The sequence below is a fragment of the Pituophis catenifer genome, unplaced genomic scaffold (assembly GCF_029215685.1).
Source record: "Pituophis catenifer annectens isolate HBS135680 unplaced genomic scaffold, rPitCat1.0.hap2 SCAF_3, whole genome shotgun sequence".
In the NCBI taxonomy this organism is placed as follows: domain Eukaryota; kingdom Metazoa; phylum Chordata; class Lepidosauria; order Squamata; family Colubridae; genus Pituophis; species Pituophis catenifer.
In genome coordinates this window covers 170,474,476-170,500,470 of record NW_027256883.1, presented here as the reverse complement: position 1 = coordinate 170,500,470, position 25,995 = coordinate 170,474,476, and the positions used below count along the sequence as shown (strand labels likewise).

Sequence of the window (25,995 nt, the reverse complement as noted above, 5' to 3'; positions counted from 1 at the left end):
AAACAACATTACAAAACATGACAACTTTTATATGTTACTTGAAGAAAATTATATAAAACCACATTGCAGATTTGACAGAAGGGAGAATTTTAGGCCTTGTGACAAAAGATTAGATTAGCAGAAGTGGCACATCCCCTACTGTGGAAAAAGCAAAGTAAAGAATAAGCTAAAGGTCCAGATGGAGATCTATGAAAATAAGAGAAGGGGATCATCACCCTGTGAGTTTGGGATTAATTTTTCCTCTACAGCTAAAGCTGAATTAAAAATATCCTATTGTTTGCATCTGCATAAATGTATGATAGAAGGAACTCAGCTGTTAAACACAAAAGAAAGAAGGGCCATATTTTCTGATTTGAAATATTTCCCCTTAATGAGGATGCACTCCAGGCTTAAAGATAAAGGGATTTTTTGATTAGATACAGAAAACTGTTGAATATGAGAGACAGACATACTGCAAAGAGTAATGGACACCCAGTAGCTTTTGAGTAGTGCTGACTCGCAGTGGCTGGTTCTAAAAGCAAAATCATATGACTCATAAGCCTCGTTAGGTCATAATAAACCTTTAAAAATAACATATGGCAGCAAAGTTTTAAAGAAAGGGAGAGAGCAGAGTTGTGAGACCCCATGGGCTACATCCACTCCAGTAGTCTTTTGTTCCCCTATTCTATTCTCTCTATAATTTTAGGCAATGTACCTTTCATCAAAGTCTAATAGTAGGAAGAAGTTCAAATTTATAGTTGAGAACCAAACAGTCTTAGCAACATGCAGACCCAAAAGAGCTGGATTTATTGCTTTCAGACACACTACAGGAGTATGTTTAATGGCTGTGGTATAAGAGTTCAGCTCAAATAGGCTGCCACACACAACAGATGTGCTGTTTCTAGTTCATTAGCTAAGAGTAAATGAAATCAAGGGACTCACGACTTTTCCCCAGAGTAAAGGGTTCCATTTAAGTTCTGTTATTTGAACCTCTATGTGCAAACACCATTTGCTTTTTCTAGCTGCAAAGAGCACAGAATATTGGTGCTTGCCTTATCTTAAAAGAACACAGCACAATGGGCCTATTTCACGAATATATAAAGAACAGGGAAGGTATTGATAAGTAGAAAGAAAACTAATACGAACTATAGATAGATCAATTTTGTTCATTTGTTATAAGTGCAAGAGAAAAAAACCGTATCTCCTCTACATAATTTTTAGGTGTTTGCGTTTGACTATGGCTTTTGGATGAGGTGCAAGGAGGTAGATAAGTGGAAGGGAAAATTAAGGAAGCTCGAGAGGACTTTAGGATAGAAAAAATTCAATGGTGTAGAAGCAAAAATACCACAAAACTGGCACTGATAATTGGAAGAACAAGGCATGTTATTTCTGAGATACTAAAGAGAAAAATTATGAATGTGAAAATAGGATAACAGATACTGAAATGAGATAGAGATATAATCATTTACCTATAATCTTTATTAATTTACAGAATTTGTTTAGCCATGTGGGAGATGGCCAATTCTTTTTTCTTCTTCTATAGTTTCTATATTAGTTACACTGTTTTTAAAAGATATTTCAAAGTATTCTACCGATTACATTGGAAATAGCCTTATGACCATTTTGGAGGATGAAAAATAATATAATAAACATTGTTATTAAAGCAAGTATATAATTTTAAGCCAACTTGTGTTTATAATGAAGTAAGAAATAATATGGTTTGCTTTTGCTTTGACTGAACTTCAGAAAACCTCATTAGTTCAGAAAAACAAAAGTAGCTAATATATACTTTTCATTTGTTTATATGGATACTTTTGTTTAACCAATATAATAGCTAGAAAGGCATAAAAGTTCATTCAACTCTTCATCATTTTCAAATCTTCTAAAATGTAATCATATACTTCTAAAAGTCCAGCAGTGCCATGAGCTAAATGAAACCTTACATACTCATACAATTATTTAATTATTCAAAGAAAATTCTAATGGACTGTTAGATCACAATAATGACTTTCCCAGAGCATGTATACAGAACATACTTTTGAATAGCTCATTTAATATTTTATGAACTCTGATGGGGAGCTAAACCTATTTCCAAGACAGTTTTTTTCCCATTTGGCAATGAGAGGAAATTGAAAAGGAAATAGACCACTAATTTGCTCTAAATCAAACAACTACAAAAAGATGTATACATGAAAAAATTCAGTAAGTGAGATAATAGTGCCAAACTGAATGAACCATAAATGTGAGGACTGAAATATAGTTCTGGCAAAGAACTAGCAACTTAATTTTCTCTCTCTCAATTTCTACTCTTTAATACATTTGATTTACCTCCCATTTCTCCATACAAAGTGAATAACTCTCTTTCTCTCTTTCAATGTGCATTATATCAGCCTTTTAAAAAGACTGATATAATGCAGACTGGAATTTATTTAGCAATATATAATATGTATTTTGCAATTCTACTTCACAGAATCAGCGGATACTACATTTTGGAGAAGGTTGCAGTCTTTTATGATAGCTAGAAGTTGACTTTTCCTCAGTATATAGAGTGACATCTCATGGCACTATCTAACAAACATTTCTACTTTCCTTTTCTTTTCTGGTGAAAGAGGCAGCAATGACAAGAATTGTGGAGTGGCTCTACTACTGTATGTATAAGAGCATTAGCAATTGAGTTCTATATATCTGGCAGGTAATCTCTTCCTTTGTAAGAACAGAATATGTGCCGAACAATAAACATGCACTTGTTGCTATAAGCCTTAATTCTGGCTTTCACAAGGGCACAGTATGGAAGAAGCATTTTTTTTTATTAGTGACAAAAGTATATATGGTCTGCTCAGCCTTGAGCCTGTCGAAAAAAATATACAGCCTGGGCTCCTGGGCTTCATGCAGTCCTCAGCCCCATTTCAAAACTCTGCAAGTTAACACTTTTTAGCTGTGATCATACCTACTGTTTGTTTCAATGTCCATTAAATGGGCTCCAGTAGATCACCCAAAAGGGAAATCAATTCTTGACAGGAGGAAAAAGCTTATTGAGGCCTAAACTGGGAGCTGCCATATATTTACCCATAAAAACAAAAAATCTGAATATAGTATTTCAGAGCTACAATTTTCTCTCCAAGCCACAAATGCTGAAATTAGGCAAAACTATTTTGACTATTCTTTCCAGTCTGGTATCCTAGATATGAAATAACTGACAATTCTGCGTCATAATCCCCCACACCTAGAAGAGATTGAATGGGATAACACTGCTTTAGATCACATCAATATTTACAAAGTGGTTCGTATATCACTGTAATTTTAATAATTTAAATATACAACCTTATTCTATGTAAAATATGTTGGCCTGAAGGACATATTTTACAGCTTTTTTAAAAACAGCATTTTAAAAGAACATTTATCTTGTTCTATCAATTCTGTGTCCCAGAACTGTCTGGAATTCTTAATACTTTCCAGTTTTTACTTAACATTATTAAATCTGACCCTCCTATTCTCTACCCTTTTATACAATCTAAATCAAAGTGTTATTTTCTGCAGAGTGTAAAGTCTCCCTTGAATGCAAAAATAAGCATATTTAAACTAATTTGCCTGCAAAGTATTTTTTAAATTTATATATATATGTGTGTGTGTGTGTGTGTGTGTGTGTGTGTTCCTCTAGCCAGATTTTTCCTATGTAACCAAGGTTTTTCTGCAGCCCTAGCTCAGTAGAATCACATCCACTCGATTCTGGGCTTTTTTCTTTTCTGGCAGCCAGCAAGTTCTAGCTAGAGGAAAAACACACATAAATCCTACGAAGAAGTAAGAAAATATATATATATATTATATGTGTTCTCGGCTTCCATTTGCTCCTGGAAGCACGAAGCCGAGAACACCAGCCTGAAGATGACGAATGAGACTTCGTCGAAACGTCGCCAAGACACTTCCAATTTTACGTGGGAGAAGACCCGAATAACCAAAGACCTACATATATATATATATATATATATATATATATATATATATATATATATATGTGTGTGTGTGTGTGTGTGTGTGTGTGTGTGTGTGTGTGTGTGTATTTGAGTTTATTCCTTTTTTCTGAAAAAAAGAATAAAGAAATAATGGTTCTCTTTCTACCAAGAGGCGGGAGAAGGGGACAATGCATTTCATGAAAGCAATAAAAATCATGAAGAAAGAAAGAGTCTGAAATAAAGGATAAGTAAACATTTTTTTACAGTTCAAGATTTTAAATGTTACTCAAGAGTTGCAGAGAAACTGTAGAAATGAATAAAGCTGGTATAAAATGGTGCTCACCATAGGAAGCAAAAAAACCCAATAATTTGAATACTAGAAATCTGGGTGCCCAGAGTTTGAAATTAGTACCAAGAGGAGTGTGAAGGTAAATGGGAAGAAAAGGAGAGAAGATGATGAGATAAAAGAGAGGGACATTAGGGGGCATTTTCTGAAGGAGGCTACCCGAAGAAGTGAGAAGAAAAACCAAAATTTAGAATAGGAAGAGATGTGAAAAGTGCAGAGTTGTGAAGACCTGGAGGTAAGAAAAACAGAAGTGTAGTTAGTATGTGTTCTAAATTTAAAAAAAGAGTGACAAAGAGATTACTTGTGAGGAAAAGGTAAAGGGAGAATGCACAAAGCTGTATTTCACTTCTATGTGTTCTTCTGATGTAGGTCGACTAGGTAGACTAGCTTAGCCTGTAAAGGGAATTATCCAATATGTCAGCTAGAGAGTGTACTGAACCTAAGAAAGCAAGGATAACCCAGTTAGGAAGGAGGCAGACTGGGACTGGTAATGCCAAGGAACTGACTGGATTTGGAGGAATTAGCAGTGCAATCCAAGAGAGCTCAAGTTGCCAGAAGTGAGATTTCTTGTAATCTGAAGAAATGTGAAGGAGATACTGAAGAAGCTTCAGGGCACCGAGATTACAATCCATTGAATTCAATAGTTACAATAAATCTGGTTGTTTTTTACATAGTTATTTTTAATGCAAGTAATAAAGTGGAATTGCTTGTTTTTAATTTTGGCTCCATGAAAATACCAAAGTGTATTTTTTGGTTCATAGCTACAAGTTGACCTTGAGTTTGATTCAGTCTTAGGGAAAGGAGGAGAGAAGTTGCTTAAAGCATACTTTAAGAGAGTTTAGGACAGTAGCAAGCTTGGATAAAGGGTTTGGGATATGTATGAGATAAAACACTGACAGGAACTTGACTCCTGGGAGTTTTCCTTGGGGACAAAACAAGGCTACCCAAAAAGAGCCAAAGTAACTTAGTTGCATACATAAAACTCTAACTGGGATAAAGCAAATCTAGTTAAGGGAAACATTAAATTAGTCAGAAACAGCAAAAGGTTGAATTCAAGAAATAGTGGGATTGTTCAATCATAAGATAGTTATCCAGCATAAGTGATATGAATTAGAAGCTCTGCTATTAAACATAACATTCTCCCAAGAAAAACACCTGCCAGGCAACACAGACTCAAAATTAGAACATCTACCTCCCTGTAGAAAGGTAAGAAGAAAGCAGGCCATGAGATAATAAGTTCCAAAACTCTATGATTGATTCAGCAGATGCAAACTAACTCTTTTCCAGTTGCAAACCTGAACTAAGTCTTAGGATAGACTTCCATAACATGTTGTCTGTATGAAGGTTTGGGTTACAGAAATAAAATTTCCATCCAGATCCAAGTTGGCTGTGCTGGCATAGAATTTGGGAGATTGTAGTCCAGCACATTTGTATATCAGGTTGGAAAAAGGTTCCTTAGATGGCAAGATGTTGCCTGAATTTATATACAAGGTAAGAGTATGGAGGCATTTCAGCAATTTTGTGGCCATAAAATCTTGGCTCCCCAGGATTTTATGGATGTTCTGAACTTCATCAGGTCTGCAAGATATATCCTAGAGTAAATAGGATGAAATTAACAGAAAAAATAAAAAAAAAGTTTAAATAAATACCAAAGTCAATAAAATGATTGAATGTTGTATTGCTTATTGGCATACAATAAAATAATATATATCTTTGGTGGTTATTTTTAATAGATTTAGTACCAATCTTGCCAAGTCCAACTAATAAAAGCAGACTCATGATAAACTTTCAATAGAAATAATACATTTTTCAATATTTTATGCCCAAGACAGATCAATCTGTTACCCTTGTATTTGAGACAGGAAAAAAAATCAATAAAGGGGAGAGGAGACTCTGAATTTAACAAAGTTAGATAGGCAAACTAATAGCAATTAAATCAATTGTTCCAAAAAAAAAAAAAATAGCCAAAAAAGCTTATATAAGAAGCTGGACAATTTCTGCAAATACAATTGAAACTATAGAAAAATGTAATTAATTATTTTCTGTTTGAATGAAGCAATATTGAAAGTTCAAAGGGAAATTAACTTTTATACTTTTATTTTTGCCCAAGTTATATTTAAATTGAAGGGCAGTTTAGTAGTTAAACCATCAGCCTTGATAGGAGATCAATGAGTTCTAGTCCTGCCTTTGTACTAGTTCTAGTACAAAGTCAGCTGGTGTCACCACCCAGTCACTGTATCTCAGCCTTAGGAAGAAAGGCAAACCACTTCTGAAAAACCTTGCCAAGAAAAGTTCAGGGGCTTGTCTAAGCAACCCTCAAGAATTGCACTTTCAATTGAATGGAAGAAAAAACAAGAACTTCAAAACCCATTTTCATTTTTTCCAATATTCTGCAGTGTAATTGACCCAGAAGAGAGTCCTCAGCCAAAACAAACTAATTATTTCTTTTTCTGAGAAAATTTCTATGTCAGAAATTATGGAATGAAAGCAGCAGATTTCAAAACATATGAAAAGGAAGCTGAGGAAGGGTGTATCAGTAAATATTTTATGTGGGCAATACTTATTTTCCTCTCTTAACTTTAAATGTAAGGAATGATTAACCCTAACCCTAACTTTAATCTTGCTCTATGAACAGATCTCTATGGAATTCCTAGTTTAAAATAAGGACAGAACAGACAAAAATCTCTCATTCCCTGATAGGAAATCAAGTATATGAATGCCCTACCAAGAAAAGCATCAATTTCTCTCTGACAATCTTTGAAAATTGATGCTAGTCTACAAAGGTGGGATTAGAAAAGCACAGCAGTTTGACTATATTTTATAATCAGAAGAACCAATGTTCATGAAAGAGAACCTTTCATAATATTGCTTGCAGAGCACAATGAATTTTTTTAAAAAAATACGCTAGGAGGGTACCTTTCCTTTTTAGAAAATTGTTTTCAAGTTTGTAACATGTCTAGAATAGAGATATACAAGTACATGTCCTGAACTCCATGCAGCTTCACAAAGTCCTTGACATGTTTAAAGTTGCATTTTTATGTTAAAAAAAAAAGGAAAACTATTAAACATATGGGCAGCAGTCACAAATCATTTAAAGTATGCTATATTTTAATTAAACATCAATTTATATTAAATTAAATACTATTTTTGTCCTTTCTGAAGTGTTCCTCAAAGCTGTGGATCAACTCTCCTATAGAAAACTCCTTGTTTTCTGAAGACTGGAACAAAGTGGCCTAGAGGCCTTATGTGATATATTCCTCCTTTATAGTGCTCTGAAGACTGAGAGCACACTGAGGACTCAGGATTTTTCATTTACCAGTCATCCATCCATTCTTCTTCCATTCTTCCCACCGTGCTGAACCAGATGTGACTTCTCTGCATTACTATGTTAAGCAGCAATAGCAGCAAAAATCAAATAGATCAGTAAAATGCATCAGCCAAAGCCTATCATGCATACATGCTCAGCAGCAACTGAAATTTAATGGTCAACCCTTTCAATGGTCTTCTAAGCCCAGAAAGAGGAGCTATTGGCTAACTCATCCGACGGTGCTTTTCTGATCTTATCCCTCATACCATTGAAAAGGTTAACATAGTGCATGCGTAGTGGTTCCAAGAGCCAAGCCTGAGTCACACGCCCCCATGCCTTTTTATGCTGCCAGTAGATACAATACCTGAGGTTGGAAGAACTTCAGAAGTGTAGCATCAAATACAAGGAAGGGAAACATGAGGAGAGAAAGGAAAGAGAGAACACAGAAATATATAAAACAGCTACATAAATACAATCTACAAACATGGCAGCCTGAGGCTGTAAGAAAAAGAAAATATTTTAGCCCATCATTTCCAATCAATAATACTGTAATGACCATTCAAGCCAGTACAAGAAGTTGTGGTAGATTCAATTCCTTTATTTTTTTTAATCTGGGGATTTGTTTATGGATTTAATTCAACAAGACTACATACTGTTGGCTTTGATTTATTTTTCTTGAGGGTTAGGAGAAATTCTACTCAAGTGCAATTTATTACAAGCTCATTACCATTTCTATGTTTATGATGGATGAGACACTATAGCTTGCAAATAACCACAAGTCAGTGTTTTTTCATTGTAATACCCTGGCTCAAATAACATATATGCAAAATGGAAGCCGTGGTTCTTTTATCATCCATCCACCCATCCATCCATCCACCCACCCATCCATTATCCCAACGTCTCTTAAATTTGTAGTAGAAAAAAAATGACAAGGTTTGTTTCATTTCAGACAACTCCAAATGCTTAGGGGGGGCTTTTTGTCAGGTTCGCCTGATACGCCAGTTGCGCCCCTTTCTGGACTGGGTCTCCCTACGCACGGTCACTCAAGCACTCGTCACTTCTCGTCTGGACTATTGTAACGCTCTCTACATGGGGCTCCCCTTGGGGTACACCCGGAGGCTCCAACTGGTGCAGAATGCGGCTATGCGGGGGATTATGGGAGTGACGGGGCGCTCCCATGTGACTCCTCTCCTGCGCGAGCTGCATTGGCTTCCGGTGGACTTCCGGGTGCGCTTCAAGGTGTTGGTGATCACCTTTAAAGCGCTCCATGGTTTAGGGCCAGGGTACTTACGGGACCGCCTTCTGCCACCAATAGCCTCCCACCGGCCGGTTCGCTCCCACAGAGAGGGCCTCCTCAGGGTGCCGTCGGCCAGACAATGCCGGCTGACGACCCCCACGAGGAGAGCCTTCTCTGTGGTGGCACCTACCCTATGGAACAATCTACCCCCAGAGATACGAGTGATCTCCGACCTTCGGATTTTTCGTCGGGCCCTAAAAACTCATTTTTTCCAGTTAGCCGGTCTGTCTTGATTTTAGGGTTAGTTTTAAAATTTTAATATTGATTTTAATTGACAAGTTTTAAATTATGGGCCAAATTTATAAATTATTTTAACTTTATTTTTTAACTGTGATGTTTTGTATAGATGTTTTTATCTTGGCTGTTCACCGCCCTGAGTCCGAAAGGAGAAGGGCGGTATAGAAATTTGAATAAATAAATATATTGGCCATGGTCTATAGAGATCATTCATTAATAATCTGAGGAATCTGCTTTTATTTAGACAGCCTGAAAAAAACCTCACTTGTGAGATTCCTTTGAAAGCCTATTAAGGCTCTCAATCCATAAAGTAATTGCAACAGTTATTGAATCCTTATTGAATTCCAATTGTAACACTCCACAGTTCTATATATACTCACAATGCATTCAACTGATAATGTAGTATGGCTTTTTGTTAGGTGTCTGCAGTACTCAGAAAGCAATATGAACAAATGCACAATGTTTTTTCTTTAGCATCAGCATGTACACTGTAACTATAGCACATAGTAGCTACATCATCACTGCAGATGAGTTTCAGGACAACATGTTGTTTATTTACACTACATTAGAAATTGCTGGAATGAAGAAAGCTACAAATCCAAGGCGAATGGCATACATCTGCCCATGCTTCTGATTTTTGGCAAACCATTTCTGTTTTTGACCACATGTAGCAAACAAGATATATTAAAGTCAAAATGTTGTATCAAAATAGGATCCTCAACTAGAATCACAATGGGTTTGAATCCAGATTCAGTTTTAAAATATAGTCAACGTAAATCATAACTGGTACACAATGTTTTCTTGGAAAATTTCCCTTTTATATACATGAAGACAAAGGAAGGTACAGTGTACATGAGACAGAGAAAATTGCTTCAGTTCCTTTTTGTACTGATAGACTGTGGTTTGTTATATTTAACTGCAGCTGCTATACTTATAATCTCAAACTATTTCAGACTCCAGAAATAATTACAAACACACTTGCAATGGTTGTATGTTATGGCTGACAGACATATTCAGATTACTGATGAAGTTCTCAATACAATAGCTATCAATGTCTAACAGATTCAAGATTAAAGCTTTTTTTTAAAAAAAAACAGATTAGTATTTTAATACTAATTCTAATACAGTAATGAAATTCTTGGATTTTTATCATCTCTCGATCTTTAATTTTTAAGAAAAATCCAAGTTTAGTGTATCAAATGACAGCATCAAATGTCTATTCAAAAGAACGATTTTTCCCACATTTTACAAGTGGGAAAATAAAAAGCAACAATTAATTATATAAAGCACAGGCCTGAACAGAAATTGAGATCTTCCTGGAAAAATGAAGAATGTTAAGAGCAAGCTTTGTTTTGTTTTCACTTTCCTGAGGGCTGTTGAACTTTCACTTAGTTTGACAATTTTTTCACAAAGAGTGTTTTATTCTGCCATGAATCTAGAAGTTGTGACTTTTTCCTCCTGAGGGTCATCTGTTGACTACAAGGGTGCTGAGAAAGGGCAATAATGCATTCTTAGTTTGTCTGTTATGGAGGGGTCTGTTATATATATATATGTATGTGTGTGTGTGTGTGTGTGTGTGTGAGAGAGAGAGAGAGAGAGAGAGAGAGAGAGAGAGAGAGAGAGGGAGGGAGGGAGGGAGGGAGAGAGAGATGCTTTTCCATTTTCCTGCATGATCATGTGCACCGGCCGGTTGAATGTTGCGTGAGCATGCACGCCAGAAACCCAGAAGGCTAGCTGGCCAGCCTGCATGTGGGTGCGCACATGCGCCCTGGGTAGCTCCTCTTCCAGGTTGCGGCCCAGATAAGCACACACATGCGCATTCCCTTTTTGGTGCCGAAAAGGTTTGTCATCACTGGGCTAGATGGTAATCCATTGGGAATATAATAGTAGTAGATTCTTGCACTGGGCAAGGATCACACTAGGTGATCTCCAAGATTCCTTTCAAATCAAATCTTAAAATATGATTCTAAGGGGGGGAAAGAATTTTATTATCAGATTTGTTGCATAAACTGTTTAGGTTGGATTGTCTTTCTCATAGCAACATATACAATCCAGATGCTTGCTTGTTATTACCGTCACAATATTATAAGGTTCAAAAACTCTGGATCTATTTCAGATGGAAGCAGAGCTTCTGGTGCCTTGCTTCTCTAACCAAGGATTTCATAAAGTAGAGTGGAGCAACTGTTGCCTGAATGAGTCTCCCTTGTTTTGTAGCTTCTAGTTCTCCCAAAGCCCTTCAGTCAGAAAATTCTGGCTAGACATTTTTTGCAGATATTCCTTCACTACCATGCACCATCATCTCAGATACTCTCCTCACCCTCCCCAACCCATTAGGTGTGAAGAGTAACTTACACTTTTAGCTTACAAAATGGATTTGCCACACAACACTGTAAACGTTACCAATCAAAGATGAAGACCACAGCTAATCACATCCAAAGCAAAGTATAAGAGGCAGAATACTAGGGACTGGTTAGATAACAATTATAAAATGAATCTCCATTTGAAAAATAGCAACATAGAATATTACCTAAAATATAAATGATGATGGTTATGACAAAAGAAAAATGATAAGTCTATCAAGCAATCCTCAAGGAAGAATACTTTCATCATATTGAAGGGATAACAAATTGCCATAAATGAAGACGTCTAGTAAAATGATATATATAATACCAAAAATATATATAGTGAAATGTTGGTATGTTTTAAAATGTATTAATATTTGATAGCATCATGTCATAAATGAATATTGAAAAAAATGAAGTCAGAAAATGAGTGATATTGTCTAAAATAAGGAGTACAACTCAAAACAACCTTTTAAGCGAATATTGTAGGATCACAATTGTCCATTTTTAAGAACCTCAAAGGATTATTTTATTATTTGAACTGCTTTCTTTTGCAACTCACTTATTTTGAGTATTAAAACAATACACCCTCCTTATGTATAAATGCAAAATTTAATATCAGTAAAACATAATAGACATGTCAATATGTTGGTCTATGTTTCTATATAAAAATTAGCTACGAACTATATTAACTTTGTTTAAACACAAGTGATGAAAAACAAAGGCTATTCAAATGTTACTCTCCTGGCCTTGCACTGGGAAAGAGTTAAAAGCTGAACATAGTATAAAACTGAAAGGATTTAGATAGAGACCCTTTAGGATTTATTGAGCTATTCTTTGGAAACTCAAGGTCACTTAAACCTATTTTACAAAAGCCTATTTTATTGCAGCAGGAAAGATGACTTCTGCCAATCATTTCACCAAGGAACAGTAGTAGGCAATCACTTGAAATCTTCAACTGTACATTGAGTCTTTTAAACTCAGAGAATAACAACAATACAGCGGCAAACAGAGTCTATGGAATATTATTAACTCTATTGTGAATTCCGTAACCAACATGTACTTTATTTCATAAAAGATTCAAATGCAAAAGAAACATCAAGCACTTGCATTTCCTGCCTCTTAACATCTCAGTCATGGCCATAACTATTGTAGACAGTAGTCAAAGTTCTATTTAGTCATTGTAAATCATATCAGTGAACAATGTATGGAGTTAGACCTGTTCTCTGCATTGTTGCATTTACTCCTTGTGTTAAGTGGGGGGAACTAATCAGCACAATCCTGGTCTCCTATTCCTTATCTTATTGGTTACATTATTTAAAATGCTCATTTAAGTCTCTTGAAAACTTCATAATTTGTTCTCTCAAGCATTTATTCAGTAACTTGCATTTATTTCAGAAACTAAGGAAATGGTTGGGCAAGATTTATGCCCACAACATACCAGGACCAAACTTCACATATCAATGTATCTATCAACTGCCACCTATATATTACAAAAAGCTTTCAACACCACTCACACCTCCAGCTCCACATCTCTCACACTGAAGAGCTGCATCTGCATTCATATTACTTACCTTCATTCAGTGGAATTGGAGATTCCCCTGTGGCAGGCTCACCTTCTCCAATCTGTGTCCTGCCACGCAGATTGAACCTGTAGCGTGAGATAGGATCCGTCCTCTGAAGTAAAAACTTTGTCTGATTAGGAGAGAAGACCTCTACCATTGTTCTGCCAGTTTTGGATCCGTTAACTGAAGAGAGAGGTAGGCTGTGTATGCTTCAGTCTTGTTTTCAGAAACATGCTCACCTACACATTTGACCAACTCATATCCTAAGATAGCTACCCAACAGAGGCCCTGACTTTTGTTAAGATAATGCAGATGAAAGTAATTTAAAATAATAATAATAAAAAACTACTGGAAAATGTGAAAAAAACTAAATAACTATTATGCCAGAAGCTTATATTAGATATATAAGAATCTTCAAGGGATTTGTTAATGTATAAAGAATTCTTTGGACAAATATGAAATTTGCTCCTAACAGGAGCAAGATGTTTTAGGAAGTCACATGTTTTGAAAGACAAATGAAACACATTTTTGAAGATATCTTTTAAGTAAGCAACTTTTAACAAGAATTGAAAATTGCAAGTTAAAAAACATTCCACAGAGAAATGTTTCCTCACAATGACTCCTACAGAATACTATTGCATTAGGATTCAACCCCGAAAGACTGATTAATAAAATGATAAAAGCAAAACAACAACCAGAAAAATGAGCATGGGACATACAGGCTTGGTATCTAAGAGTGTATCCAATAAGAATGCCATTGGGATGTTCAGGATGTTCCCATTCCAAGGTGACGGTTTCCAAGTTTGGCTGACGAATTCGGAAATATCTTGGGGCACTGGGTACTTTAGTGAAGTATAGTTTTGGAGAGAGAAGGGAGGAAAAAAATATATCAGGTAACAAAATCTAAAATGCAGGCGGTGCACATAGGAATATTTGATATAGATGGCATAAACGGAACTTATTAAAACCACATCAGAGTCTCCATGTGGTTTTAATGAATACAGTCTGGATATTCTGCAAAGGACAAGGCTATTGTTTTATTTTTGCATTCATGTATAACCATGCAGTGGATGTAATATCAGTGTATGATGTGCTAATGGCCTAAATAGTAATGAGGATGAAATTGTCAGCTATAAATTATGTTGAGCTCAAAAGCCAAAATTCTTATCTCCCATTAGTTGGGTATAAGCAGCTTTTATCACATCCGTCTATTTAAGCTGAAGATTTATCCTTTCTATAATGAGGCCAACTCTGTTTCTTAAGATGAACATAAAAACCTACCAAAATAGGAATTATGATGCTCAATACTGAGCAATAAAGGTCACTTTTTATTCATGACATGCCTGATGAACTCAAGCTAACCACTTTGAAAAGCCATTCATGATGATGCCAAAATGAAGCAACGGGACACGTTAGAAAGAGACTGCTGTCACTGAGCACAGCTGAAAAGACTTGGCAAGATTGATGTTAGCCCTCTGGGTAGGCCAAAGTAGGAAACAGATTCCACAGGAAGACTAGAACTATACACTGAGATAGATTATAATAACAGAATGTTGTAGGCTAATTGTGCTTTACTGTTCCCTTCCTATACTCCAAGGAATCAGAGAAGAACCTTCCTAAGTCTCTTCCATTATCATCTTATTTCCTAGGACTCTGCTTATATAATGATTTTTGTCTAATTCTCACAAGGTAATCTCTTTGATTCTCTACCAGGTCTCCCTTCAGTGAGATTGATCCTCGCTCTTAGTGTCGATCTTTTAAGTGATACAGGAGACATTCTGGGATAGATTGTCCATTAGTTTGTTTCATAACATAGCTCTCTATATAAGCATCATTCTCTTGTCCTGATTAGTTGTGTGATGGTCTTTTCTGAGCTTGCACAGCCTAGTAACTGATTTATTTAATGAGAAAGTCTATAGGTAAATTCCATATAAATCTGTCTCTGTTCACAGAGTAAGCTTCACCATATTCAGGAAGAAGCATTATTATTCAACAACCCTTTCATTTCTACAACCCATTTGCCTAAAGTTAGGCACAAATATTCAGCATAAAAATTGCTAAAGTTGCTGTACATTTTCCAAACTACTAATTTCTATTAAAATTGTACATTTAATTAGAAATCTGTGGTTGTCCTACAAATCCTACCCCTTTCAACTGAAAACTAATTAGAGCTGTTTATGTTTTTCTTTATGGGGGAAGTGTCCTTTTCCAATTTTCACTCCATATTGATCTGTGAGTCAGAATGGGCAGCTTCTGGAAAAATCCAACATGGGCTGAGCCACTTCTCGAATTTTGCAACAGTCCCCTGAACCAGATGGAGAATCTCTGCTGATCCCTAATGAAGAGTGTCACATCGTATCATAAGAATATACGACCATACAATAGCAGCTTAGTCTTCTAGCTGATGCATTAAATTGTTTATTACTGAACATAAACCAGGCTTCAGAGTAATGGATTACTTGTCTAGTAATCAAATTCAAAGAGCTCTGGAGAGGAACTGCTGTCCAAAGTCGCCTTATTGATAAAAGGGGTAACATATAAATTTAATAATAATTCTATCTGACATCAACTTCTTCTATTTTTCTTTGTTTCCAAGCTTACATTTTGTAGGCCTGAGAGGACAGTAAAGATGAGGCAGGATCTGTTCTGCAATAATGCTTATTCCACTGAAAAAAACAGATGTTATTTTATCCTAAGATTTCACTTTTCAAGAGATATAACCAGATGGATTTCTTGACTAAAAGTACCTATTACTTATTCCACTAACAAAATATTGGACTAGCAGAAATTCCTCCTTATCTTCATGTTTCACACACGAAAATGATAGATTCTTCAAAGCTGTGTAAATATTAGGGAGGAACCTACCTCCTTCAGGTGATGTGAATTCCAGAATTTCACTCCGAGGCCCATCTCCTCTCCCGTTGACTACAACCATTTCCAATTTGTAGTTGCTGTAAGGAAACAGCCGGGACACTATGCCCCGTGTCCGGTCTCCAATAAAACCCATAGACTGCTTTTTCTTAGAGACCCATAGATTCTTCAGCAAACTACTTTCTCTCCAGTAATAAGCCTTCAAGAAACAGGTAAGGCAAATAAAGCTTCTCTTGTTTTGGCGTTATTAAAAGTATACCTGTGCATTTTCAGCTTTCACACAAGAATTAGCTCAAGCGCAAAAGTCATTCCACAAGGAAGGAGACTGACAACATAAAGTCACGCTACAAGGTTAACAACAACCTCTTTCCCCTGCCCCTAAAACTAGACCAGGATTTCAGCCTTCACAATGTTCATTCTTCCTTCCTCTCACTGATGACTTCATAATTTGTTGTCTGTCCAAGTTCACTTGTGGCCAGTAAGAGTCCATTAATTTTGAGATATAAATGGTATTGGAAGAAAAAGATGCAAAAAGAATATCCTGTGAAAGAAAGTGTTCAGATTGGAAAATGTACGAGAATGGATTTCTCTCACCTGGTGTTTTAAGAAACTGGCTTTGATGTCTGGGAATTCTGGAAGCTAAACTCCCAAACCATCTGAGGAACCAGGGTAAGAGAAAGCTAGGTAAGACTATGCCGTTGCCACAGTTCCAACAGGGCTTTTAACATTGGTTTTTTATTTGTCATTGTTTTTTGTTAATTTGACAAAAGCTGATTTTTAAAAGGTTTTAAACAGAATCATCAGGATAAAATCCATTTGCTATTGTTTTGGGAGATCATTATTCAATTAGCACATTTATTAAATTCTGATTAGGCCAAAATAGAATGTTCACTTGTTGATTAATAAAACATGCCAAATGCACATGAGGGATGACACAAAAGTTGGGAAACCATCCGGGAAGCTGCTTTTCTTATTCACAACAACAAATTCAGGAAGTTCAGAATGAAGAAAGAAGCCAGTTCTATATTACCAGCTGAAGAAGTGTACAGCATAGCAGCTACTCTGAACTGCCCCTTTTTTCCAAACCAATCAATGATCAGATGGTTTAAACTACTGTTACATAGATGATACAGCATGGAGTATGGATATGTTTGGCTAAATTATGACGTTTTATACCATGTTTCATTAATTCTTTACTTTTTGAATGTATAATTTTGCCTTCAGATGGCAGAAAAAACATTTTGAAATACTACAGTAGTATTTGCATGAAAATAAGATTTAAAAAATGTAACATTTTATAAAGAAAAATTATACTAAACTTTGGAAAAAATGAGAGTATGAAGCTTTGAAGCAAAAAAACACCCAATCCTATAAGTCCAAAGCTGAATTAAAATGTATCATGCTGAATGAGGTAAGACTGCAAAAATTCACCAAAATATTAAAATGAGCACTGCTAAATCACCCCCGTCCTCTTCCTGACAAAGACTAAAATTAATTTGACTGTCAAGTCTTGAAACCTGTCTCTCCCTAACATTCAGCTCTGAGCCCAAGAAGAATATTGTTCTAATATACCATATTTGCAGTCAAAACTTACATCTGCCTTAAGTATAATTAGTGCATATGTACAGTACTCTTCTCCAACGTTTGGGGCTACAATTTCTGGATTTCTCAGCCAAAATAATTGTGAATTCTGAGAGGATTTTAAGAAGAGACTGGACAGTCACTCATCTGAAATAGTATAGGGTCTCCTCCTTGAGCAGGGGGTTGGGCTAGAAGACCTCCAAGGTCCCTTCCATCTCTGTTCTGATTGATTGATTGAATTACACTCCTGGACTATCTAGAAAACACTTGGTGGAAGGTAGTTGTAACTAAAAGATCCACTATTATTGGGTAATGATATTTCTCTGGAACTAAAAGAAGAAGAAAAATCTTTTGGATCTGAATTTGATATATGTTTTCTTTGCTGTAAATACTATCTTCTTACAAATGGTCTCCATGTCTTTCAGCAGTTTTTAGTTCATTTGTGTCATCTCCATTTTACTATGTGCAACAGATAATCTCATCAGTTATCATTAGTGACAAGGGTTAGCCATATTAATAGTACCAAAATTATTGGGATTTGGTTTTGCTCACTCTATATTCCTTGAGCTGTCCCTGGATGGTTTCTGGGTACACTTTACTCCATTGAAGGCTGATTGCTGTACTGTTTACAACTTTGAGCCTAATATCAGTAGGGGCAGCCTTAGGATCTAAGTGTAAGGAATAAAGTAAAGCAGAAATTAGCAACCCAACAATACTTGAAAGAATATTAAATATGAAAGAAAACTATTTTTTTTAAAGCTGCAGAAAGTTGTTCCTTATCACTGTCTTAGTATTTGTATTATCTTGTCAAACATACGATGCTGCCATCTCGTGGACATAGAAAGTAATTTCACATTCACAGTTGTATGGTGGCAGGACTAATCCTACCATCATTTTTTAAAATTCACTATTGACATCACATTATTATAGTACTTATAACAGGTTCACAAAATTAATGTTACTAGCAGAAACCCCAACCTTTAAAACCCCTTTATGGCATCACATGAACACACTCGGCCATCTAAAATTGTTATAAAGATGAACAGAACACCACCAATTTGTAAGGGAAGAAAGACATGGGGATGGGAACTTTTAAAAAGAGCATGGTTCACGCACACACACACACACACACACACACACACTCAATATGATAGCCTAAATGTGCATGTGTAGAATTACACTTATAAGGTAGAATTATCACCATATTTTAAATTTTGTCAGTTTTCAGTACTTCATTTTGCAATCTGCTATGAGATATTCATTACGTACTCAAGCTTACAAGAGCAACCTGAACACCATATTATATTATTTCCTATGCCATGCTCTACACATGTTACTTAGTAGGTAAAACAAGAAATAACACTGCTATTTATTCTACCGAACTGATCAGTTGCTGAATGCTTTTAACGAAAAGTGTGTGATGTCTTGCATCCAAGGGAAAGAATCTTCAGGAATAGTTTTCTCACTGGCTATTTTTTCCCTTGTTTTCTCTTATTTCTTATTTCTCTTATTTTTTCTTATTTCTTATTTGTAATTTTACCAACAGACTAACTCATAATCCCAAATTTTTCATAAATAAACATTAAATTGATTTGTTCATATTCCTGGATTTTACATCACAATTATAGATCATTATATTAATTGTAAAGATGCAACATATATATTTGAAACTGGAAAGGAAGGAAGGAAGGAAGGAAGGAAGGAAGGAAGGAAGGAAGGAAGGAAGGAAGGAAGGATGGATGGATGGATGGATCGATCTATTATGGAAAAAGAAACTTCATTGTAATCATGCAAACTGATAAAACTTTAAAAAATACTTTGCTTCTATGACTGTGCTGTCTATGGTCCTGAAACAACAGTGCTTATTCATATTGTCCCACATTTGATAATGGATGGTGATAATGGGTTCTATGAAACATGGAAGTGGAGCTTTACAGCAACAATTATTCCACCAACCTCCTCTTCTTCCTTGTATTTTTTTCTTTCCAAATGTGTACTAGAAAGAGCCATGGAGCACTCTCGGGACCCACTGAGAGACTCTGCCACTTGCAATAGTCACGATGGGCTAGAGTCAAGACAGTTGGCCCCCACAAGCTTCTTGTTCACAGGCTACAGTAACTAAAACTGATCTCATAAACTCAGACTGGTTGGTCTACCATAAGCTCAGCAAGCATCTTTGTATGTCAAAGTATTTAAGTATCTTATTGCAATAGGTCAGGGGTGAAATCTACTTACCTTCCCAACCGGTTTGGAAGTGCATGCGCTGCGCACGCGGGGACCCTCTGAGCATGCGCAAACCCTTCTGCGCATGTGCAGAGGGTAAAAAACAGATTACTTCCTGGTTAAAACTAGGAAGTAATGATGACTGGGCCTCGCACCGCCATCGCTACTGGTTCTCCAAATCACCGGCCGCCATCGCTACCGATTTGGAGCATTTCACCCCTGCAATAGGTACTCAATGACCAACTGATTTTATTCCAGAATTAGTCCTCTTTAATCCACATCTAGTTATGACACAGAGTATAAGGTTTTGGACAATGAACCTTCAGTTTCAAACAGTCCTTCCTTAGATAAGTGCTGATGGTAGAGAACCTTTAACTATCTAGATCTACCCAAGGTCAAGAAGCTGAGGTTTAGATTTAAAAAAAGAGAGAGAGATTATGGACAGGTGATTTTAGGCCTAAAATAAGAAGGAGCCTGACCTTGATGAACCATGCTCCCTCCAAAAATGCAGTATAGTGAATAAGATTTGGGTGGCCTTTGTGGGCAAGAGGGATTTCCCCCAGCTTTAGTTGGTGTGGAATTACATCTGTATCTAAAGAGAGATGTTGTAGCTTCAATAGTAATTCCTTGATAATTTCATAACTGGATTACTAGATCATACTCTAAGTAGGGCTAACTTTGAATGCAGCTGCCCAATTATTGTTTAGTTAACTGTTCTGATCATTTTTAGAAGGAAGAGAGTTAAGAGAAATTAGAAACAGGTATCACACCCACCTGCCCAACCCATTATCCATAATGTACGTAAACCGATACTTGCTTTTGCATGCCAGAAAGTTTATGACCATTTTAAAATATTATAGAGCCACTGTTTAGGACCTATTAAAGTGAATACATTCCTCCAAAACATTTAGGTGAAAATATAAATTATCCAAGACAAGAGACATAGTTGAATTAGTACTAAGTCCAAATCCTTACTATATGAATCCAACACTTTAGATACTACAGCATCTTATCTCTATTTACAAAATCATTCATTTATTATCACCTCTTTTATCTGTACCTATTATACTATTATTTTCCTGCCAATTTACCTTAGTTGTCCAAATTACATGTTATATGCCATGTTATGCAAATAGACTTCTGCTTGCATATTGAGATTTTCTTTTTTCCTTCTTTGTCCGAAAATCCTGTGATTTCTCTGAAGGATTCACTGAATTGCCAAAACAATTTTGGAAAATAGAAAATGAAGTACTTCTTTTATTGGCAGATGCCAAAGTTGGATACAAACCCAAAAGTACTTCAATTAATATTTGAGTTTCAGTTTCATTTCCATAGCCTGAATACTATTTAACCACACAATGTTGGGATAGCTTATTTTCTGAATTATTTATTGTAAGCATATTTCAGTCAGTTTATTATTATTATTTATTATTTAAATTTTTATACTGCCCTTCTCCCGAGGGACTCAGTTGCACTGAGTATATTTAAATGCAAAGAAAAGTTCTTAATGTTTGTAAAAATCAGATGTGTCAGAAAAAAGAATTTCCAAGAGCAGTGAATGCATGGGTATTGATGCCAGTGGTTTGTGAAAAGACAAGGCATTCAAGATATTTTGAACATTTTCATTTCATTCTGAGCAAAATAATGTCTATTGCTGCACTTGAATACCCATTTTGGCAAAATGTTGGTCATGACAGATCTAGTATTAAAAGGTTGCCAGTTATCACCAACAAGTAAGAAGTAAATGCAATCTGCCTTCTCTATTTCCAACTTTCTCGGACTATGAGAATACTCACAATCTTCCCCTGAGTAACCAATTACGGTCTCTGGCTCCATGGCAATCCCATAATCATTTAAAGCTTGTACTTTGATCTCATACGGTGTATAGATGGGTGTTGGTGCGACGGTATACTGACTGACATCACCCTTTACAGTTCGGTTGTTCCAACTCTCCCGTGTGTCCCTTCTTCTCCACTTCACGATGTATTTAAGATTGGGGCCATACACTTGAGTTGCATTTAATGGCTAGAGAACGAAAGAAAGAAGACAGTTATGACTTAGAATATCAGGAGTTAACCCTATATACTGTATCTCTTCTAAGGTGTTATCTACAAGAGATCTAAAAACAAACAGGTTCAATTGGAATGCAAAAGAAATTTGGCTGATTTGCCAAATTGGAATTCAGTGGACTACAGGCAGGAACACAACTGACATAACCTGCAAATCAGGAGTGAAATGCTCCCGATTTGGACCGGATCACCCGATCTGGTAGCAATGGAGGCGGGTGGTTCGGAGAACCGGTAGCAAAAATCCCTGCCCCCCCTCATTGCCCAGCTGAGCTGCGCAATCATCAGAGGCTTTTTTTTAATTTTTAGAAGCATTTTTTCTACAACCTCTTCGGCCGAAGAGGTTATAGAAAAAATGCTTTTAAAAGTAAAAACAAAGCCTCTGCCAATCAGACAAGTCAGCTGCAATTATCAGAGGCTTAAAAAAAAGAAAAGAAAAAGCCTTTGCCAATCAGACAAGTCAGCTGCGATCGTTAGAGGCTTTAAAAGCATTTTTTTAACAACTTCTTCAGCCGAAAAGGTTGTAGAAAAATGGTTTTAAAAGTAAAAAAAAAAAAAAGTTGGCCACGCCCACTCAGTCATATTACCCCTCCCACCAAGCCACGCCCTCAGAACCGGTAGTAACAAAATTTACATTACACCACTGCTGCAAATGTTTGTCTCAAAATATATGTTGGCTCAAATATTGGGTTAAAAGGGCTTCACATATAAAATGTTAGAAAGTTACATATAAAATAAAGTATTAAAAAGAGCATATTCAAAGAAGAATTGTTTCTTTATTAATTTAGATACAGATTAAGGCTTGTCTTTTATTTTTCCTTTCATGTTTTAGTAGTGATATGAATCTTTTATAATGCTTTAATATTCAATACCACACTGTTAGTTTTAAGATTATAAATCTGTTGGACATTATTTAGAGTCATTGTGGAAAGACAACAAATAGCAGCAGCAAATGAAGAATTCAATAGCCACATTAATGATCAATAGTCAGAATTTACAACAGGGCTATGGTGCTAGAAGAAGAAAAAAAATATCCAGCTGTTTCAGAATCTTTTCCAGCTGTGACTATTTTCACCTCCAGGAGTTAAGTCTATGTTGTAAAGCATATAAAGCCTAGAACAATATATTTTGATGCTCCTTTGTGCCATTATTTTTTGTAATATGTTCTAATGCCACACTTTGTAGAAAAAACCATGGACTGAGGATAACATACAGTACAAATGTATATGTTATAAACAAATAACTTCTCTCAGGATAACTCACCATCCATGATATAACCATATTATTTTTTGCTGTTCCTGATCCTTTAACTCCTGAAGGGTTAAATTCAGGGCCTGAAATAAAGGTAAATACTGAGCAATAATATTTGCCTCTATCTTTTTAAGCAATATCCCATTGTTTATAGTCAGAAAATCTGGAATACAATGCTGATAAATTTACGAGACCCACATATTTTTAATTACACATAAAATCCAGAAGCCAGTCAATTAGACATTATAAGTTGATTTCAATAAAAGAACGTTAGGCAACCATATCTGCTACTACAGTACTGATAGCCATTATCTCCAGGTATTTAATAATTTGAAAATGGAGTACAGTACAAAATAGGGTCAGTTTGACAAGGAAAATCTATCTCTATTATTTGAGAATTGGAATATTTTATTGTTTCAAATACTAAATCTCAAATTCCAAGTGTGCACTTGATGATATTATAATCTGAAAACTGATCAGCATGAAGATACTTGGTAGACTGCTGAATCTATCAGAACAATTTCATACATTAGTTTTCAGTTATACAACCAAAAGGTCTTCCATGTACATGTAAAAATGGAATAGGAGTATTTGCCACTTGCGGCATCTGTCCATGTTTGTGTCTGCATTGTCATTGCAGACTTTTTTCAAGCTTTCTTTTCATTTTAAAGGTATACATGAATTCAAGCCAGTTAGCACTTACGTGCTCCATTTGTATGGTATCGTTCAGAAGGCAGACTGGGATAACTGCTTCCCACATCATTCACAGCTATTACTCGGAACTGATAGTTGACATATGGTGCAAGGCGCAAGATGGCGGAGTTCACATTTCCTGGGTAACGGGAATGGTTATGCCAAGTTCCAGGTTGGAATTTATCTTCCTCAAATTCCACAATATAATCTAGAAGACAGAAATGTGGGATCCCTTAATTTGTGATGTAGTTACTGGTAAGTAGGCTTATCTTGAAATACAAACAATGAACAAAGCGTGAATGGTATCATTTCACACACCTGTGATTGGACTGTTATTGTCATCACCAGGAATCCAAGTTAACCGCACACTCCTTTCAGCCAGGTCTGTTAGTTCAAGGTCACGGGGACGTTCCGGACGTGCTACCAGCAAAACAATATACAAAATATAGGTTTTTCTAATGAGTAGTGAAGGTCCCAATCCTTTTAGGCTTTCCATTAAGGTTCACGTCTCTATGTTGTACATGGTAATAAGGTGAAGTCTAACTTGTCACAAAAAAGGATGGGAACTGGATATTAAAACAATGGTACTACTGATACTGAATTATTAAAGTATAGAATTCTCTCTCACACACAAAGTAGTCTGAGTAGACAATTCTCCAGGATATGCTACTTTCTTTTCTTTGCAGGGAGAATTTTATAGGGGAGTAGTGCAAAACGGCATCCACCTGGCAACCTTGAAATACTATAATCCATTCTTCGTTTCAAAATTTATATCATTCTGTGGCATGGATAAACGAGGCTGAAGGCTGTCTACCATCAGAGTAAGGATTTTAGAAACAATTGTTTAGAGAGAATTTTAGATTTTGGAAAAATAATAGGTAAGAATACTTAGGGATTGTTACTCTGATTCATGGAAGTACAGAAGAAAATTGTAAAAAACACTATACTATTCCAGCATCATTTGTGGTCTGCCCATATGGATGTGTTGCATTTCGCTTTATCAACTGTATAGGGATGTAGAAAACATTTTGAATTAAAACTGTTTCAAATTTAAAACATCCCCCTTTTTTTTCATCCCAAATGGGATGTTTTAAGCTCGTTGGAATTGTTTTTGAATTTGAAATACTTGGTGTTTTGAATCTGAGTAAGTGTGGCTCAAAATTTGAAACACTTTCAAAATGTGACATGTTCCAACTACAAAATAGTCTGAATTTGAAAATGTTTTGCAGTTTCTAAAAATGCCACTAATAGCCCTTTCTGAATCCAGCTCTAGCATGGAAAGCAGGCAAATTCTTCATGCTGGAACAATTGTGAGAAACATCCCCCCACACCTGCATTTGGCATTACAGTTCCACATTTGGGAAAGAAAGCTTTGGAGATCCAGCAAAATCTATGGATTGAAAAGGATGATAAATATTTGTCATCTCCATGCTACCAACAAGGAAACTTAAAGTAAATGCAAACATTCATGCAGGGAAGACAGGAAAATCATTGTCAATATCAGAATTGTGCATTCATCCTAGTAGCCTAAACTAAGCTGTAGTTTAATGACTCCTAGTAGTAGATTCATTTACTTTTACACTCTATGCAACAAGCTGTACAACAGAATTCAAGACCTCTTTCCATTTACGGCAGGTATGACTACTGCTGAGGGATGAATAGCCCAACCCAAGTTATACTTTCAGTTATTAAATTAAAGTTATTGCAATGACTAAGCAGCAACAAAAGAAAAATAATGCAAAGAGATTTATGGATTAGTACTGATTACCTGGGGGTGGGGTCATACGGTTAACAGAAGAAGGAGCTGCAAAGTAAGATATTAGCTGTTTAGAGAGTTAAGGTCAATAGTTAAACATACATAATTGAAGGGTTATAGTATAGGTTTTAAACTGTGGGTGAACAAGCTGCAATCAAAGTTCATTCATTTGGTTGACAGAAAACAGATGGCGGGTTTCCTGTGGCACAAAACCAAGCCACCTGGCCTCTAACCAGTAACAGATCATCTGGTCATCTGGCTGGTGGGAATAATATAGTTTACATCCTTCTGATAATGAGAGTGAGAACTTAGCAATATGCGCTGAATTGTTGAAAGGGATAAGGATGAGAGAGATGAAGTTTATGTATTCCTTTGGTATCAGTCAGTTTAGATAAAAGGGTACATGTCAAATAAATGTGCATGCACACCTCCAAACCCTTGTACAAAGACAAAGAGTTGTACAAAAAAAAACTGATACAAAGGGGAAAGGATGACTAACCCATATTTTAAATCAAGTTTTAAATCACAAAC

At 36.0% G+C, this 25,995-nt stretch overlaps 1 protein-coding gene across 1 annotated transcript in view; it reads right to left on the bottom strand.

Annotated features, from left to right (window-relative positions):
* The window catches only part of NFASC (neurofascin), a 99,699-nt gene that overhangs the window by 31,376 nt on the left and 42,328 nt on the right, over nt 1-25,995 (bottom strand). Inside the window, exons 16-25 of the mRNA XM_070939768.1 lie at nt 25,477-25,512; nt 24,027-24,128; nt 23,719-23,916; nt 23,028-23,098; nt 21,495-21,723; nt 18,028-18,143; nt 15,889-16,093; nt 13,743-13,865; nt 13,033-13,206; nt 7,947-7,961 (exon numbers count right to left, since the gene is read on the bottom strand). Coding sequence (XP_070795869.1) covers nt 7,947-7,961; nt 13,033-13,206; nt 13,743-13,865; nt 15,889-16,093; nt 18,028-18,143; nt 21,495-21,723; nt 23,028-23,098; nt 23,719-23,916; nt 24,027-24,128; nt 25,477-25,512 — 1,269 coding nt within the window. The remainder of the gene's footprint in view (nt 1-7,946; nt 7,962-13,032; nt 13,207-13,742; nt 13,866-15,888; nt 16,094-18,027; nt 18,144-21,494; nt 21,724-23,027; nt 23,099-23,718; nt 23,917-24,026; nt 24,129-25,476; nt 25,513-25,995) is intronic.